The sequence below is a fragment of the Sphaeramia orbicularis genome, chromosome 17 (assembly GCF_902148855.1).
Source record: "Sphaeramia orbicularis chromosome 17, fSphaOr1.1, whole genome shotgun sequence".
In the NCBI taxonomy this organism is placed as follows: Eukaryota; Metazoa; Chordata; class Actinopteri; order Kurtiformes; family Apogonidae; genus Sphaeramia; species Sphaeramia orbicularis.
In genome coordinates, this window is record NC_043973.1 from 54,809,443 (window position 1) to 54,828,610 (window position 19,168).

The 19,168-nt window shown below is 43.6% G+C and overlaps 6 gene segments (V, D, J or C); all 6 read left to right on the top strand.

The window, feature by feature from the left end:
* Positions 1–402: 402 nt before the first annotated feature.
* Positions 403–1,661, top strand: LOC115437459 (T-cell receptor alpha chain V region CTL-F3-like). The segment is given in 3 exon segments: positions 403–483; positions 572–1,044; positions 1,614–1,661. Coding segments are annotated over 3 exon segments (567 nt in total).
* Positions 1,662–3,092: 1,431 nt separating this feature from the next.
* On the top strand, positions 3,093–3,573 carry LOC115437252 (T cell receptor alpha variable 38-1-like; the record flags this gene model as incomplete). The annotated part of the segment is given in 2 exon segments: positions 3,093–3,164; positions 3,254–3,573. Coding segments are annotated over 2 exon segments (366 nt in total), but the record flags the coding sequence as incomplete, so codon positions are not given.
* Positions 3,574–7,436: 3,863 nt separating this feature from the next.
* On the top strand, positions 7,437–7,915 carry LOC115437256 (T cell receptor alpha variable 18-like; the record flags this gene model as incomplete). The annotated part of the segment is given in 2 exon segments: positions 7,437–7,513; positions 7,602–7,915. Coding segments are annotated over 2 exon segments (360 nt in total), but the record flags the coding sequence as incomplete, so codon positions are not given.
* A 1,562-nt stretch (positions 7,916–9,477) lies between these two features.
* On the top strand, positions 9,478–11,128 carry LOC115437460 (T cell receptor alpha variable 38-2/delta variable 8-like). The segment is given in 4 exon segments: positions 9,478–9,683; positions 9,772–10,064; positions 10,652–10,839; positions 11,029–11,128. Coding segments are annotated over 4 exon segments (627 nt in total).
* Positions 11,129–11,171: 43 nt separating this feature from the next.
* On the top strand, positions 11,172–15,336 carry LOC115437250 (T cell receptor alpha variable 12-2-like). The segment is given in 2 exon segments: positions 11,172–11,280; positions 14,681–15,336. Coding segments are annotated over 2 exon segments (372 nt in total).
* A 1,517-nt stretch (positions 15,337–16,853) lies between these two features.
* LOC115437461 (T cell receptor alpha variable 4-like) lies at positions 16,854–18,787 on the top strand. The segment is given in 3 exon segments: positions 16,854–16,999; positions 17,096–17,402; positions 18,748–18,787. Coding segments are annotated over 3 exon segments (402 nt in total).
* The last annotated feature ends 381 nt before the right edge of the window (positions 18,788–19,168 follow it).

The window sequence follows — 19,168 nt, forward strand, 5'->3', positions numbered from 1 at the left end:
TTTGTATTATGCTTTTATTCTTCTGTACAGCACTTTGGTTCACTGTGATTGTTTTAAAGTGCTTTATAAATAAAGTTGGATTGGAAAGTATATGACAACAAAGGAAACCAGTGTCAACCAGAGGAAAACAGGAAAACTGCACAGAGAAAGGCCCTGGTCCTGCTGGACCCTGAACCAGGACCTTCTGACTTCCTACAATAGTGTTGAACACTGAGTCACTGCTGTTGGGACATGACCTACAATCACATGAACAAAGACAGAATGTCAACCGAGACCCTGACAATAACGTCAGTTTACCAGACTCGTCCAGTCATGACTCTGGTGGGAGGGGGTAATATCTGAGGGGAGGAGTCAATGTGAAGACCTGAAGAGAAACAAAAAGAGTACTGAGAAGATGTGAATGTTCTTGGTCTGTCTCCTCCCCTCTCACTGCAGACATGAAACACTGGCTGAGAAACATCCTGATTCTGACTCTCTGGATAGGTAACTCTAGAAACCTACTGACTGTTCAACTTTAATCAATCATCTGTATTGATTCATCTCTTCCTCTGCATGTTCTGTTCTTCCCCAGAGTGTAAAGGAGAAGACAAAGTGACCCAGCCAACAGGAGATGTCACTGCTGTTCAAGGACTCACACTGACTCTACAATGTACATTTGAGACCAGTGACGCAAATCCAACTTTGTTTTGGTACAAACAGGAAGTGAATGATTATCCCAGATACATGCTTTATAAATACAAATCAGGATCAGAAACATTTAAAGCTCCTGAGTACCAGGATGAAAGATTAGACGCCAAGAACAACCAGACCTCATTTCCACTGAAGATCCAGAAGCTTCATGTGTCAGACTCTGCTGTGTACTACTGTGCTCTGCAGCCCACAGTGACAGGAAACAGTAAAACTCTGAACAATAACCTCTGGAGCAAAGACAACACAGTACTACACAACATCCACGAGAGGGACTCACACACTGATCCAACCATGACACACAGGTTCTGGGTTGTTCTGTGCAGATGTCAGTATCACTGTTGTCATTCACCCGATGTCCCCTTTCCCCACTCCCCTCCGGGGGAGTGGCTACTTTTTCAGTTGTAACCACTTGGGAGCCAATGACGGCAGGATCTGCGCTGACCCATCTGTGTCCTGCCCTGTCCTGTGTCCTGACCCCCTCCCCCACCTGTCTGGATGGACGTCCTCGGCCTCACCACTGTGGATGGGCCTCCTCGCCCCTGCCTGTCTCATCCAGCGGGATGGACCCCCCATGTGTCCACCCTACTGCATCCTTGTAGACTAGAACTACATCTGCAAATGGACGTCCATCAGTCCTGGTGCATCTATAGCCTGTCCGTCCATGGGAGTGGATCTCTCCTTCACTGTGGTTCTCCCCGAGGTTTCTCCCTTTTCCCACTGGGTTTTGAGTTTTTCCTTGCCGAGAAGGAGGGTCTAAGGACGGGGGATGCCCTGGACACTACTCATTTTCTTGCTGTTCATTTGACTGTTGTTTACTCTAACTGACTCTGTAAAGCCCTTTGAGATAACCTTGTTGTGATATTGGGCTATACAAATAAAGTTGAATTGAAAGTTGAATTGTTGTCTCTCATGTGTCTGTAAAGGCTGCTCTGTCAAACAGTCGGCTTGGATTCACTGCAAACGACTCTTGACAAACTTCAACCCTCCATCCTTTTGACATGACCTGGTACATGTGGACATGTCCAGGACAAGCCTGACCCCCCGTAGACGAGGAATGGAGTTTGTTGTGTGAGTGTTTGAATGTGTTTGTTCATGGTCAGGCCCCTGTCTACAGGTTTAGAATAAAGGGTTTTCATAGACGCTGGTTTGACCCTGAACCTCCCCCAGAGAGAGTTGGTTCTAAACTTCAGCTTAGTTTCAGTAGACTCCAGGCGGCCCCCATACAGACTGGACCTTCAGCTAAACACATCCAAAACCAAGGTCATGTGGTTTGGTAAGAAGGCCCACGTACCTTCACAGACCCCCAGTGAGTCTAGTCTGGATGGGACCCCTCTAGACCAGGTCACTGAGTCCAAATGTCTGTGAATCTGTCTCCACATCACTCTGTCCTTTTGACTCCACAGTGAGCGACTGCAGTCCAAGGTTCAATCCAACATCAGTTTCCTCTAAAGAATGTGCTCCTCTTTCACTTCCTCGGACAGACAAATACTGGTTCAAATGACCGTCCCACCCATGTTGGATTATGGTCCTGTTATTGACAGATCAACATGAAAGGGCTCCATGTCCTCTACCACTCTGCCATCTGCTTTGGAACAAATGCATCATCACAACACACCCCTGCACTCCATATTCAACTGTGGATTGGACAACACTACTGACCCACCACAACAGTCACTGGTTCAGGTTCATATACACAACTGTCCTTGGTCTGTCCCCCAACCTGTCCTTGTCAGACCCCGTTAGTCTGGACCATTACACAAAATACCTTCCTAATGTCCATCAGTCTGAAGTGTCAGGGCCAACACATGTCTGGGCCTGGAAGAATGGAAATAGTACATCTGTGTGGTTTAGTGAAGAAGACATCCTGAAGACATGACACAATCGACTCAATGTCTTTGAACCTTCTCAACATAAACACTGTCACTGAAATTGTCCTGGAGCAAAGCATCTACAGAAGCGTCTTCTAGTTTTGACCATTTGACCAAATGTTGTTTGCTTGTAGAGGAAACATCAGGAGTAGTGGACCTTCTCAAAGCCCTTCACTGCCTCCACTAGAATTCCTGGGTCTCAAAAAGAGCCCAGGTTCCAATCCAAGAATTCACTCAAGGACTGGACACATTGTCAACACATTTGCAGGTACAAACCTGAGCTGACTAGAACATTTGGCCTGAAAATCTAGTTGGACTGGGACTGTGTCCTGGACATTTAGAAGGTGACACAGTGTCAGTGTTGGTTTGATCAGATTTGACCTGAGAGCGGCTGATGAACAGGTCAATGTGTCAGGAGGAGGAAACACTGGGAGGAGTGAATGAGTCCCAGTGATCAGACTCCTCCTTCTAATCCACCACCTGAGTGTTGATGCAGACTAAACACAGATCAGTGCCTTCTTTGGACTGGTTGGAGCTCACAGTTCCTCTGCACTGCCCATATGACAGCTCTGTTTCTCTGGGTGTTGTTGGCTGCTCTGTGCCTTGGTATGAACCCACTGTGTTTGGCTGATATCAGTCACACACTGGCTGGATTCTCCAACAGAACACTGACACTGTTTGTGGCTGTTTTACAGAATGCAGAGGCCAAAAAGAAAACGTGATGCAACCACAAGGAGATGTGACGGCTGCTGAAGGAGAGGCAGTAACTCTGGGCTGTCGATACAACAGCAGTTACACCAGTAATAATCTGTACTGGTACAAACAGGAAGGAAACAGTCGGCCCACATTCATCCTGAACCGACTCACACTGGACCAAGGAACCACAGCAGAGACGTTCAAGGAAAGATTTACATCCACACTGGATCAAACATCAAGATCAGCTCCTCTGAAGATCCAGAAGCTTCATGTGTCAGACTCTGCTGTGTACTACTGTGCTCTGCAGCCCACAGTGACAGGAAACAGCTAAACTCTGAACAAAAACCTCTGGAGCAAAGACAACACAGTACTACACAACATCCACTAGAGGGACTCACACACTGTTCACCTTCAGAGGAAAACACAAAAAATGCTGTCCCAGTTTAGAAGAATCCGCCCAGTCAGTCTGTTCTTCCCTCTGTTTCCTCTTTACAGCTGAAGTTTGTTCAAACATCCTGACAGTTTGTCCCACAGACAAATCAAACATACAATGAGGACTAATTCTGTTCCTGTCATTGGACACTGACATGTTCCTCAGTTTGGAACCTCATCCGTCATCATCTGATACGACTCATGTCATGTTCACTGACTCACTATTGTCGACACTTTGCAGATGGACTTGGATCCAGTGGAATTCGAACCGACTCTTCCAGTCTGGGAACTCTCCACTGTTCCACAGAAGACTGAAAATACCAGTACAAATAGTTCTGAACTGTGTAGACCAGTATTTCACTGAGCTCCCATCCACACGATTGGTCTGAGATTCACCTCTTTCTTTACAGTGTCTTCATCTGTCTTTACTCGACACCATTCCACATGTTTGACACCTCAGAGTTCAGGATGAAAATCATCTTCATCAAAAGTTCAGTTCAACTTATTGAACTCTTCTGCACAGGAGCACATGGATCATGGCACCGTGTCCACAAGTTCATCCCAGTTTGTCCAAGATCTGTGGAAAATGTCCCTGTTTGTGCATTTGAAACAGTGTTTGAGTTCAACATCACAGTTGGTCTGACCAGGCCTTGGCATCCCTGAGCCTCTTTTCCCAATGGGCTGTTAGACCAGGACTAGAAGACCACACTTCGGATCCCAGGAGCTTGGCAAGAGGATTGGAGACTCCTCCGACAGGCCAACACCAAAAAGACAGGATTTTCCACCGTCTGACAGGACAGGTACCAACAGGACCATACTGAGGGCTTTATCCAGGTCCATCTGGAGACACACTTTGGACTGGCTGCATCACTGCAGTGGAACAACAGTTGTCTTTTCCAGGTTTTCTGTAGGATGGAAACTCTTTAAAAACAACACAGTTGACCAAAGTGCAGTTCACTGACACAATAACAAATAAAAAACACAAAAGAATGAACAAACAATTCAAGTAATTAAACATAAACCAATGAAGGCCAACCTGGGTTCAGGTCTAGTCCAGTCTAGAGTCCAGACCAAAAGTGGAGATACTGCTACTATCTGTTCACACCAAACCAACTGGAATAAACCCCCTACAGGTGTTGGACTGACCCAAAATGTAGAAAGTTGAACACAGGCTGAAAACACTTTCCAGGTTCTTCTCATTCAACTGTTCCATCTGGATTGTTGTGTGAGTATTTCTGCTGTGTGGTTTTGGAGAACTGGAGGGTCTGTAAATCATTTCAATAACTGGTTCATTCTATCATTTATTGATGTAACATATATGATGATGTTTCACTTATTTAAATACTGAAAAATTGTCCTTTTATTTATGACAAGGACATTTGATTGTGTTTCTGCATGAAATGCATTATATTAATAAACAGACTTTGTCTAATAAGTCGTCAGTCAAACTGGTCGTTTGCTGCTGATGTGAACATGTCAAATGTAAATGTGATGTAGAGATTGGAGTCGTCATCAGACGATAAAGAGGAAGGACCAATGATGTGAAGGCCCAGATCCATCAGAGGATCAATGTTCTTGGTCTGTCTCCTCCCCTCTCACTGCAGACATGAAACACTGGCTGAGAAACATCCTGATTCTGACTCTCTGGATAGGTAACTCTAGAAACCTACTGACTGTTCAGCTGGAATCAATCAATTGTATTGATTCATCTCTTCCTCTGCATGTTCTGTTCTTCCCCAGAGTGTAAAGGAGAAGACAAAGTGACCCAGCCAACAGGAGATGTCACTGCTGTTCAAGGACTCACACTGACTCTACAATGTACATTTGAGACCAGTGACACTAATGCATATCTGTACTGGTACAAACAGGAAGTGAATGATTATCCCAGATACATGTTACAGAAAAATAAATTTGTATCAAAAACGGTTAAAGCTCCCGAGTTCACGGACGACAGATTTGACGCCAAGATCAACCAGACCTCATTTCCTCTGAAGATCCAGAAGCTTCATGTGTCAGACTCTGCTGTGTACTACTGTGCTCTGCAGCCCACAGTGACAGGAAACAGCAAAACTCTGAACAAAAACCTCTGGAGCAAAGACAACACAGTACTACACAACATCCACTAGAGGGACTCACACACTGTTCACCTTCAGAGGAAAACACAACAAATGCTGTCCCAGTTTAGAAGAATCCACCCAGTGAGTCTGTTCTCTCCTCTGTTTCCTCTTTACAGCTGAAGTTTGTTCAAACATCCTGACAATTTGTGCCACAGAAAAATAAAAACAGATAATGAGGACTAATTCTGTTCCTGTCATTGGACACTGACATGTTCCTCAGTTTGGAACCTCATCCGTCATCATCTGATACGACTCATGTCATGTTCACCGACTCACTATTGTCAACACTTTGCAGATGGACTTGGATCCAGTGGAATTCGAACAGACTCTTGGCAAGAGAATTTGGAGACTCCTCAGACAGGCCAACACCAAACAGACAGGATTTTCCACCATCTGATAGGACAGGTGCCAACAGGACCATACTGAGGGCTTTATCCAGGTCCATCTGGAGACACACTTTGGACTGGCTGCATCACTGCAGTGGAACAACAGTTGTCTTTTCCAGGTTTTCTGTAGGATGGAAACTCTTTAAAAACAACACAGTTGATCAAAGTGCTGTTCATCGACACAATCACAAATAAAACACACAAAAGAATGAACAAACAATTCAAGTAATTAAACATAAACCAATGAAGAACAACCTGGGTTCTGGTCTAGTCCAGTCTAGAGTCCAGACCAAACATGGAGATACTGTTACTATCCGTTCAGACAAAACCAACTGGAATAAACCCCCTACAGGTGTTGGACTGACCCAAAATGTAGAAAGTTGAACACAGGCTGAAAACACTTTCCAGGTTCTTCTCATTCAACTGTTCCGTCTGGATTGTTGTATGAGTTTTTAATAATAACAAAATATAGAACATTAGAAGTACGCATAAAATAAGATATTATATTTAATTGGTTATCATGATAGGAAGATACTATCATATTTATTGATCCTTGTATTTGGAGTAAATATTTGGGGTGGATATGTATATTATAGTTTATATTGAAAGTGGTTGATTATTGCAAATCTGATTGTGTATGAGGCGACTAAAACAAAAGTGTATATGAGCGGTTTTTATGGATGTTTTGTGTTATTGTAAAAAATATACAGAGGAAAATGTGTGTTAACAAAGCAAAGGAGGTGGATCTAGTTTGATCATTAGTTTGTAAAAAGGGGGTGGGGGTCAATAAGTTATACTTCTTCCCACTCCTTTTTCAGCGCAAAAAATTTGTATTTATTTATTTGTTTTGACCATGTTCTATGATTCTTTGTTATCTGATGATTCTATGTGCTCGAAATAAACTACTACTACTAGTATTTATACTATGTGGTTTTGGAGAACTGGAGGGTCTGTCAATCCTTTCAATAACTGGTTCATTCTATCATTTATTGATGTAACATATATGATGATGTTTCACTGGTTTAAACACTGATGAATTGTCCTTTTATTCATGACAAGGACGTTTGTGTTTGTGCATGAAATGCATTGTATTAATAAAATGACTTTGTCTAATAAGTCGTCAGTCGTTTGCTGCTGATGTGAACATGTCAAATGTAAATGTGATGTAGAGGTTGGAATCGTCATCAGATGATAAAGAGGAAGGACCAATGATGTGAAGGCCCAGATCCATCAGAGGATCAGTGTTCTTGGTCTGTCTCCTCCCCTCTCACTGCAGACATGAAACACTGGCTGAGAAACATCCTGATTCTGACTCTCTGGATAGGTAACTCTAGAAACCTACTGACTGTTCAACTGGAATCAATCATCTGTATTGATTCATCTCTTCCTCTGCATGTTCTGTTCTTCCCCAGAGTGTAAAGGAGAAGACAAAGTGACCCAGCCAACAGGAGATGTCACTGCTGTTCAAGGACTCACACTGACTCTACAATGTACATTTGAGACCAGTGACACTAATGCATATCTGTACTGGTACAAACAGGAAGTGAATGATTATCCCAGATACATGTTACAGAGATTCACATCAGGATCAGAAACAGTTAAAGCTCCTGAGTTCCAGGACGACAGATTTGATGCCGAGATCAACCAGACCTCATTTCCTCTGAAAATCCAGAAGCTTCATGTGTCAGACTCTGCTGTGTACTACTGTGCTGTGAGGCCCACAGTGACAGGAAACAGCAAAACTCTGAACAAAAACCTCTGGAGCAAAGACAACACAGTACTACACAACATCCACTAGAGGGACTCACACACTGTTCACCTTCAGAGGAAAACACAAAAAATGCTGTCCCAGTTTAGAAGAATCCGCCCAGTCAGTCTGTTCTTCCCTCTGTTTCCTCTTTACAGCTGAAGTTTGTTCAAACATCCTGACAGTTTGTCCCACAGACAAATCAAACATACAATGAGGACTAATTCTGTTCCTGTCATTGGACACTGACATGTTCCTCAGTTTGGAACCTCATCCGTCATCATCTGATACGACTCATGTCATGTTCACTGACTCACTATTGTCGACACTTTGCAGATGGACTTGGATCCAGTGGAATTCGAACCGACTCTTCCAGTCTGGGAACTCTCCACTGTTCCACAGAAGACTGAAAATACCAGTACAAATAGTTCTGAACTGTGTAGACCAGTATTTCACTGAGCTCCCATCCACACGATTGGTCTGAGATTCACCTCTTTCTTTACAGTGTCTTCATCTGTCTTTACTCGACACCATTCCACATGTTTGACACCTCAGAGTTCAGGATGAAAATCATCTTCATCAAAAGTTCAGTTCAACTTATTGAACTCTTCTGCACAGGAGCACATGGATCATGGCACCGTGTCCACAAGTTCATCCCAGTTTGTCCAAGATCTGTGGAAAATGTCCCTGTTTGTGCATTTGAAACAGTGTTTGAGTTCAACATCACAGTTGGTCTGACCAGGCCTTGGCATCCCTGAGCCTCTTTTCCCAATGGGCTGTTAGACCAGGACTAGAAGACCACACTTCGGATCCCAGGAGCTTGGCAAGAGGATTGGAGACTCCTCCGACAGGCCAACACCAAAAAGACAGGATTTTCCACCGTCTGACAGGACAGGTACCAACAGGACCATACTGAGGGCTTTATCCAGGTCCATCTGGAGACACACTTTGGACTGGCTGCATCACTGCAGTGGAACAACAGTTGTCTTTTCCAGGTTTTCTGTAGGATGGAAACTCTTTAAAAACAACACAGTTGACCAAAGTGCAGTTCACTGACACAATAACAAATAAAACACACAAAAGAATGAACAAACAATTCAAGTAATTAAACATAAACCAATGAAGGCCAACCTGGGTTCAGGTCTAGTCCAGTCTAGAGTCCAGACCAAAAGTGGAGATACTGCTACTATCTGTTCACACCAAACCAACTGGAATAAACCCCCTACAGGTGTTGGACTGACCCAAAATGTAGAAAGTTGAACACAGGCTGAAAACACTTTCCAGGTTCTTCTCATTCAACTGTTCCATCTGGATTGTTGTGTGAGTATTTCTGCTGTGTGGTTTTGGAGAACTGGAGGGTCTGTAAATCATTTCAATAACTGGTTCATTCTATCATTTATTGATGTAACATATATGATGATGTTTCACTTATTTAAATACTGAAAAATTGTCCTTTTATTTATGACAAGGACATTTGATTGTGTTTCTGCATGAAATGCATTATATTAATAAACAGACTTTGTCTAATAAGTCGTCAGTCAAACTGGTCGTTTGCTGCTGATGTGAACATGTCAAATGTAAATGTGATGTAGAGATTGGAGTCGTCATCAGACGATAAAGAGGAAGGACCAATGATGTGAAGGCCCAGATCCATCAGAGGATCAATGTTCTTGGTCTGTCTCCTCCCCTCTCACTGCAGACATGAAACACTGGCTGAGAAACATCCTGATTCTGACTCTCTGGATAGGTAACTCTAGAAACCTACTGACTGTTCAGCTGGAATCAATCAATTGTATTGATTCATCTCTTCCTCTGCATGTTCTGTTCTTCCCCAGAGTGTAAAGGAGAAGACAAAGTGACCCAGCCAACAGGAGATGTCACTGCTGTTCAAGGACTCACACTGACTCTACAATGTACATTTGAGACCAGTGACACTAATGCATATCTGTACTGGTACAAACAGGAAGTGAATGATTATCCCAGATACATGTTACAGAAAAATAAATTTGTATCAAAAACGGTTAAAGCTCCCGAGTTCACGGACGACAGATTTGACGCCAAGATCAACCAGACCTCATTTCCTCTGAAGATCCAGAAGCTTCATGTGTCAGACTCTGCTGTGTACTACCGTGCTCTGCAGCCCACAGTGACAGGAAACAGCAAAACTCTGAATAAAAACCTCTGGAGCAAAGACAACACAGTACTACACAACATCCACTAGAGGGACTCACACACTGTTCACCTTCAGAGGAAAACACAACAAATGCTGTCCCAGTTTAGAATAATCCACCCAGTGAGTCTGTTCTCCACAACAGAATACAGTCTGACCAAAGTACCACCTTCACCTTTCCTGTCCACGCAGACTTTGATTGTCCTCATTGAACCATCCTACTCCATCAGTGGTGCTGAGCTACTGACCAAATCCAGACACAAACAGTACCTTGGTCCAGACCATTGAAAGGACAAATAACCATGAATATGACAACAGAGGAAAACAGGAAAACTGTCCTTGGTCTGTCCCCCAACTTGTCCTTGGTCATTAAAGCTCTCCTGATAAAACCTCATGTGAACGCTGGTCTCCTCTCCACCTGCCGGCCCATCTACCATCTCCCATTTCTTTCCAAGGTGTTCCAAAAAGCTGTTGACTCACAACTACCAGACCATCTTCAACTTCACTCGCTCTATGTAAAGTTCCAGTCTGGTTTCCGTTCTCAGAAACTGCACGAGTCGGGGTCACCAATGACCTTGGTATGTCTGCAGATGCTGATTCTCCTTCTCCTGCTCATTCTCCTCAACTGCACTGTGACCTTTGACACCATCGACCACCACATCCTCCTCAACCGCCTCCAAACTGATACTGGTTTCTGTTACACCACTATGGACTGGTTAACCTCCTGTCTCTGGTAGGACTGAGTGTGTCAGCCTGGGTAATGCCAAGTCCCCAACAGCCCTGGTCACCTGTGGTGTCCCTCAGGGGTCTGTCCTGGTCCCACTCCACTTTATCCTATACATGCTGCAACTCAGCTGTGTCATCAGCTGTCATGGCGTCTGCTTTCATTGTTACGCTGATGACACACAACTTAACCTAAGAGCTCACCTCAGCCCCTCCTCTACCTCACCATCTTCATCATCATCATCATCATCACCCCTTCCTCCGCCCACCACCCTCACTACCTCTTGGTGAATAATTGACGGAGGAGCTGATCTGATCCTGAACTCCACAAGACACAACAACTGATCTATTCAACACAGTTCAATCTACAAACCAGGAACATTCCCTTTATTCAACATGCTGGACCTGGATTACTGGATGGTTTATGGGTTGATTCTAACCATTACAACACGTATGTTTGGTTCTGTACCAGTCACATTTAAACAGCTTTGAAACAGGATTCACTGATTGACTTTATTCCAGGTTGAATTAACAAAACTCTGTCTTTTCCAGGTATCGACTGTGAAGAACTGAGTCCAGTCAAGAATGAAGAGTCCATTTTAGAGGGAAACTCTGTTACTCTCACATATAAATACTCTAAAACAGTGTCACTTAGTGATACTTTGTTCTGGTATCGACAATATCCAGGAAAACCACCTGAGTTTCTAATCCTTCACCTTGGAACAAAAAATGCATCAAACCAAAGACTGTTTGTGGAAGCACATGGAGAAAAGGTCCAAGTGCAGATCTCCTCTGCTGCAGTGTCAGACTCTGCTGTGTACTACTGTGCTGTGAGGCCCACAGTGACAGGAAACAGCAAAACTCTGAACAAAAACCTCTGGAGCAAAGACAACACAGTACTACACAACATCCACTAGAGGGACTCACACACTGTTCACCTTCAGAGGAAAACACAACAAATGCTGTCCCAGTTTAGAAGAATCCACCCAGTGAGTCTGTTCTCCACAACAGAACACAGTCTGACCAAAGTACCACCTTCACCTTTCCTGTCCACGTAGACTTTGATTGTCCTCATTGAACCATCCTACTCCATTAGTGGTGCTGAGCTACTGACCAACTCCAGACACAAACAGTACTTTGGTCCAGACCATTGAAAGGACAAATAACCATGAATATATGGTGCACTGTGGCACCATTTTAAACCAAGGTGATTAAAACTAAAACTGAACCCTGGCTGAATGAAACCATTGGAGCTGTCAGACGTGAGTGCAGAAGGACAGAACTCAAGCGCAAAAAAGATAAACTCCAGATTTTCTTTCAAATGATGGACTGCTGGCACCATTATCAAACTGCTGTGAAAGACGCTAAGAGAAAACACCTGTCGGACATTATTCTGAAAAACTGCCACAACCCCCATGTTTTATTTGAGACTATTAACTCTGTTCTTAAAGCCCTGCACTTTATGAAGACATCCCTTGTTGCCTGTGAAAACTTTCTTCACTATTTTAGTGACAACGTCACCCTGACCAGGGCTCAGATCTCACCACCTGGTTGTGATCCTTCAGTCCCTGTCACCTGCTCCGCTGTGTTTGATCAGTTTGAGTCTGTGACTCTGTGCCTTTTGAAAGAGACTGTTGGTCTTCTGAAGCCCACAGGTTCTTCAAATGATTCCATCCCTCCCCGTTTCTTAAGGAGGTCTTTGCCACTGTAGGTCCATCCATTCTCACTGTCATTAACAGCAGTTTGGCCTCTGGTAAAGTACCAGAAAACTTCAAACATGCTGTAGTTCAACCACTAGTTAAAAAAAACAGATCTAGATCCCTCAGTGTGTTCTAATTACAGGCCCATTTTCAAACTGCCTTTTCTCTCAAAGGTTCTGGAAAAGATGGTTTATATTCAACTACTTGCCTTTCTGAAGGAGCACAGTATTTTAGAGACTTTTCAGTCTGGTTTAAAAACACTACATAGTACAGAATCAGCTCTTCTGACAGTTTTTAATGATATTTTATTAGCCACTGACTCTGGGGATTGTGTTGTTCTTTTGCTTCTTGTTTTATCTGCAGCCTTTGATACCGTGGATCATGAAATCCTGATAGATGGTCTGGAGCACTGGGTGGGTGGGCTTCAGAGGCACAGCTCTAACCTTACTGACAGGACATTTTGTGTCAGCCTTGGTGATGCTATGTCCTCTTCTGCCCCTGTCTTATATGGTGTCCCACAAGGTTTGGTTTTGGGTCCTGTACTTTTTTCCCTATATCTACTCCCACTAGGTTACTTACTGAGGAAACACGGTATTTCGTTTGTATGCACGATAGTCAACTTCATATGCCTCTAAAAAAGAACCCTTCCACTGTAAGACCACTGCTTCAATGTCTCCATGACATTAAGGCGTGGACGGCTCGTAATTTTTTATATTTCAATGAAGATAAGACTGAGGTTATGGTGTTTGGTGGTTCAACTGGAGTCTCCCCAATAGATCTGGGCTATTTGGCTCAGTACAACAAGCCAGTTATCAAAAACCTGGGTGTTAAAATGGACCCTGACTTTAAACTTCATAGTCATTTATAGGCAGTCGTGAAGTCGAGCTTTTTTCACTTAAGGCAGTTAGCCAAAGTGAAGCCAGTCATCCCAAAGCACCATTTTGAGATGTTAATCCACGCCTTCATCATCACTTGGCTGGACTATCGTAATGCTTTGTATTTGGGCATTAGTGGGTCTTCCATCACTTGTCTTCAAAGTCTGTTTTCCACAACAGAACACAGTCTGACCAAAGTATCACCTTCACCTTTCCTGTCCACGTAGACTTTGATTGTCCTCATTGAACCATCCTACTCCATTAGTGGTGCTGAGCTACTGACCAACTCCAGACACAAACAGTACCTTGGTCCAGACCATTGAAAGGACAAATAACCATGAATGTGACAACAGAGGAAAACAGGAAAACTGTCCTTGGTCATTAAAGCTCTCCTGATAAAACCTCATGTGAACGCTGGTCTCCTCTCCACCTGCCGGCCCATCTACCATCTCCCATTCCATTCCAAGGTGTTCCAAAAAGCTGTTGACTCACAACTACAAGACCATCTTCAACTTCACTCACTCTATGCATAGTTCCAGTCTGGTTTCCGTTCTCAGAAACTGCACTAGTCGGGGTCACCAGTGACCTTGGTATGTCTGCAGATGCTGGTTCTCCTTCTCCTGCTCAGTCTCCTCAACTGCACTGTGACCTTTGACACCGTCGACCACCACATCCTCCTCAACCGCCTCCACACTGATACTGGTTTCTGTCACACCACTATGGACTGGTTCACCTCCTGTCTCTGGTAGGACTGAGCCTGGGTAATGCCAAGTCCTCAACAGCCCTGGTCACCTGTGGTGTCCCTCAGGGGTCTGTCCTGGTCCCACTCCTCTTCATCCTATACATGCTGCCACTCTGTCGTGTCATCAGCCGTCATGGCGTCTGCTTTCAATGTTACGCTGATGACACACAACGTAACCTAAGAGCTAAACTCAGCCCCTCCTCTACCTCACCATCTTCATCATCATTATCATCACCCCTTCCTCCGCCCACGACCCTCACTACCTCTTGGTGAATAATTGACGGAGGAGCTGATCTGATCCTGAACTACACAAGACACAACAACTGATCTATTCAACACAGTTCAATCTACAAACCAGGAACATTCCCTTTATTCAACATGCTGGACCTGGATTACTGGATGGTTTATGGATTGATTCTTATCATGACAACACGTATGTTTGGTTCTGTACCAGTCACATTTAAACAGCTTTGAAACAGGATTCACTGATTGACTTTATTCCAGGTTGAATTAACAGAAGTCTGTCTTTTCCAGGTGTCGACTGTGAAGAACTGAGTCCAGTCAAGAATGAAGAGTCCAGTTTAGAAGGAAACTCTGTTACTCTCACATATAAATACTCTCAACAAATGTCTAGTGTTTATTCTTTCTTCTGGTATCGACAATATCCAGGAAAACCACCAGAGCTCCTGATCTCACATTCATCCTCAGGATCAAAAGAAATTGAAAATGTTTCTGGACTGAAGATTAATGTGGAGAAAAACCTCATCTCTATGAGCATCTCCTCTGCTGCAGTGTCAGACTCTGCTGTGTACTACTGTGCTGTGAGGCCCACAGTGACAGGAAACAGCTAAACTCTGAACAAAAACCTCTGGAGCAAAGACAACACAGTACTACACAACATCCACTAGAGGGTGACATCATCAGGTCGGTGCTGCGTGACTTGTGCACTTCGTTCAACCATTCAGTCAATAATAACTGCTGCTGTGCAGAGAACAGTTCTCACACTGAATGTTGAACATCAGCCACTTTGTCCTGTTGATTTCAACCTTGTCGTACAGATGGAACATTGGCTGTGGATTCTTCTCACTGCTCTGGGCTTTGGTAACACAACATCTGGACATGGTTTTAGACAGTATTGGAAAGCTGAAATTTGTCAAAATTATTTCACTTTCAAATGTTCTTCATCTCCTCCTTTTAGGTTCAATATCTGTGAAAAGTATCCGACCACAGGAAGTTGAAGTCAGTGAAACAGAAGGAAAATCTGTTACATTGACCTGCGACACTGAGAGCTCTGCCTCAAACATTAACCTTCACTGGTACAGGCAGCATTCTGACCTTCAGCCTCCTCACTTTATCCTCTGGAAAAGAGCACAGAATTCCCCATCTCAGTATATCGGTGATTTATATCGTGGCCGATTTACATCTGAAACACCAGGCCAGACCACACAGCTGACCATCAAAGACCTAACCCTGGCAGACACAGCTCTGTACTACTGTGCTCTAGAAACACAGTGATCCAAAGTGGAGAAGAGGCTGTACAAAAACCTGAACACACAGATCTGACTACTCTGCACAGAGGAGGGAAGTGGGATTGAACCCACAGATGAAAGCTGCAGATAGGAAACCACAGCCTGAGGTGTCACAGCCGTCTGTGGAAGGGACTGATGCTGGTGCACTGTTCAAAGAACCAGACTGGATTCTACTCACATCCATTCTTCAGTTCAACTGGACAAATATTTCTGTTAATCCAAGATAAGACAGACATCCAACCTGAAGCCACAGCTGAAGAAACATGAAACCACAACCTGAAACACATTTTAGCAGCGTCTGCACCATTTCCACACAACTCAGATAACGCACCAGGAAGGACCACCATATTAGTCCTGGTCCAGGTCTGTGCACTGGCTTCCTGTGGCACAGAAAATACACTTTAAAACAGCTCTGCTGGTGTACAAGTCTGTCCATGGTCTAGAACCAAAGTCCATCTGGGTTATTGTTGGTCCCATGTGAACCATCTGGGACCTGAGCACCTCAGGGACTGGTCTTCTGCTGGAGTCCAGAGTCAGGACTAAACAGGGTGAAGCTGCATTTCAGTTCCATGTGTTAAACTGTGGAACAGTAAGACAGACTGTGACCTCTGACCTTAGAACAACTGAAAGGGTTCTGTCTGACCTCTGACCTTTCACTCTATTTTAATTGATTATTGTTTATGTTTAATTGATTCTGTTTTAATTGTAATTGTGTGTTATTAATTTGTCTTTGTTCCATTTGTGTAAAACACTGTGAACTGCCCTGTGTATGAACTGGACTGTAGAAATAAATGTGCTTTGCCTTCACCTCTTGTCTCTGGTAGGACTGAGTGTGTCAGCCTGGGTAATGCCAAGTCCTCCACAACCCTGGTCACCTGTGGTGTCCCTCAGGGGTCTGTCCTGGTTCCACTCCTCTTCATCCCATACATGCTGCCACTCAGCCGTGTCAACAGCCGTCATGGCGTCTGCTTTCATTGTTACGCTGATGACACACAACTGAACCTAAGAGCTCACCTCAACCCCTCCTCTACCTCATCATCTTTATCAGCAGCAGCACCATCATCATCATCATCATCATCTTCATCATCATCATCATCATCATCATCATCATCGTCATCGTCATCACCCCTTCCTCCACTCACCACCCTCACTACCACTTGGTGAATAATTGAGGGAGGAGCTGATCTGATCCTGAACTACACAAGACACAACAACTGATCTATTCAACACAGTTCAATCTACAAACCAGGAACATTCCCTTTATTCAACATGCTGGACCTGGATTACTGGATGGTTTATCTCCATCTACTGGTTGTTCTCACAGGTAAAGAACAAAAGGATTCAGTTGAATTCCAATGTTTCACTTGATAATGTTTGTTTGTGATGAAACTCAGTCTAACACAGATGTTTGTTCCTTCAGGTGTCGACTGTGAAGATCTGAGTCCAGTCAAGAATGAAGAGTCCAGTTTAGAAGGAAACTCTGTTACTCTCACATATAAATACCCTAAAATGGTGTCAACTGATTATTTCTTCTGGTATCGACAATATCCAGGAAAACCACCACAGCTCCTCATTTCACACTCATCCTCAGGATCAACAGGAATTGAAAAAGTTTCTGGACTGAAGATTAATGTGGAGAAAAACCTCATCTCTATGAGCATCTCCTCTGCTGCAGTGTCAGACTCTGCTGTGTACTACTGTGCTGTGAGGCCCACAGTGACAGGAAACAGCAAAACTCTGAACAAAAACCTCTGGAGCAAAGACAACACAGTACTACACAACATCCACTAGAGGGACTCACACACTGTTCACCTTCAGAGGAAAACACAACAAATGCTGTCCCAGTTTAGTAGAATCCACCCAGTGAGTCTGTTCTCTCCTCTGTTTCCTCCTTACAGCTGAAGTTTGTTCACAGACTAATGTCAGTCTTTTCCTGTTCATCATTCCAGATTCCAGAATGTTTATTGTCATTATGTGCACATAACTAAATGTTTCTTAGAGGTAGTTCTCAACTAGATCCAAATAACAAGAGAAAATGTCATCTAAAAAACTCAGGAACATGAACATCAACATCACAGACACTAAAGCATTAGTGTATCCAGACTGTGCACAATAGGGATGTCCTTATTTTTAAGGGTTGGTTTTTCAGTCTCTGACCCCTTCAAATAAATTCCTGTCAGGAGAAAATGTGTTTGAAAATGTTTGGTGGGATCATCCAAAAGTTTACAGGTAGCTGAAACAGGTGTAAATTGAAGGAGTTGATAGTTTTTTAGTTTTAAATCAGTGACAGGTTCATGGTCGTGTTTTTGGGACTGGATCTCAGAAACAGTGGAATATTTTACCTGTAAAGCAGCGTCAAATGCATTGGAACCCATGTCAGATATCTGCCCTGATCTGGATCTCATACAATAGAATGTTGAAAGAACCACTGTCCCAAGTCCCCAAAGTTGAAGTGCAGTTGACCTGAATATCTTCTACTGTGTACGATCTAGGCTCTACCAAAGGTCTGAAATCACTAGATTGGACCAAACTGCACTGACAGAGTATTTCAGTGCTGTAGTTCACACCATTTATCTGTGTGTTTCACTCAAACATGTCGTCAACATCATGAAAGTCTTACTTGTCACCTGTTGAAAACATTACAATTTCCATTAGATTTATGGAGCGCTTTTCTATGAACACATACAATGGATCCATTATTCATTCACTGTCACGGTGGTAAACCACATGTGCACCAACAGCCCCTCCCCCCACCACCAATCAAAGCATCAAAAGTCAGATGAACAGGCTAAAAAACAGTTTGTATCCTTGAACAATCAGACTGTTAAAAGCCAAAGGGAGGCCCATGGGTCAGACTGTATGTTCTATAATTCTGTGCAAGAAAAGTATGTGAGAGCAAAGTGTCAGAACTGTGGATTTGAATGAATGTTTTACTGACTCGCCATGTTTATTGGATGTTTGATTTATTGCTATTCTTTGTTTTATTTATTTTGGATTGAAGAGGGTAAGCTCTACCCAGTTTCATTGTATAACATTTTACAATGACATTAAATCTCTTGTATTCTAACACAGTCTGACCAAAGTACCACCTTCACCTTTCCTGTCCACGTAGACTTTGATTGTCCTCATTGAACCATCCTACTCCATTAGTGGTGCTGAGCTACTGACCAACTCCAGACACAAACAGTACCTTGGTCCAGACCATTGAAAGGACAAATAACCATGAATATGACAACAGAGGAAACCAGTGTCAACCAGAGGAAAACAGGAAAACTGTCCTTGGTCATCAAACCTCTCCTGATAAAACCTCATCTGGACGCTGGTCTCCTCTCCACAAACCGGCCCATCTCCCATTCCTCTTCAAGGTGTTCCAAAAACCTGTTGACCTACAATCACATGAACAAAGACAGAATGTCAACCTAGACCCTGAAAAATACGTCAGTTTACCAGACTCGTGCAATCAGGACTATGGTGGGAGGGGCTAATATCTGAG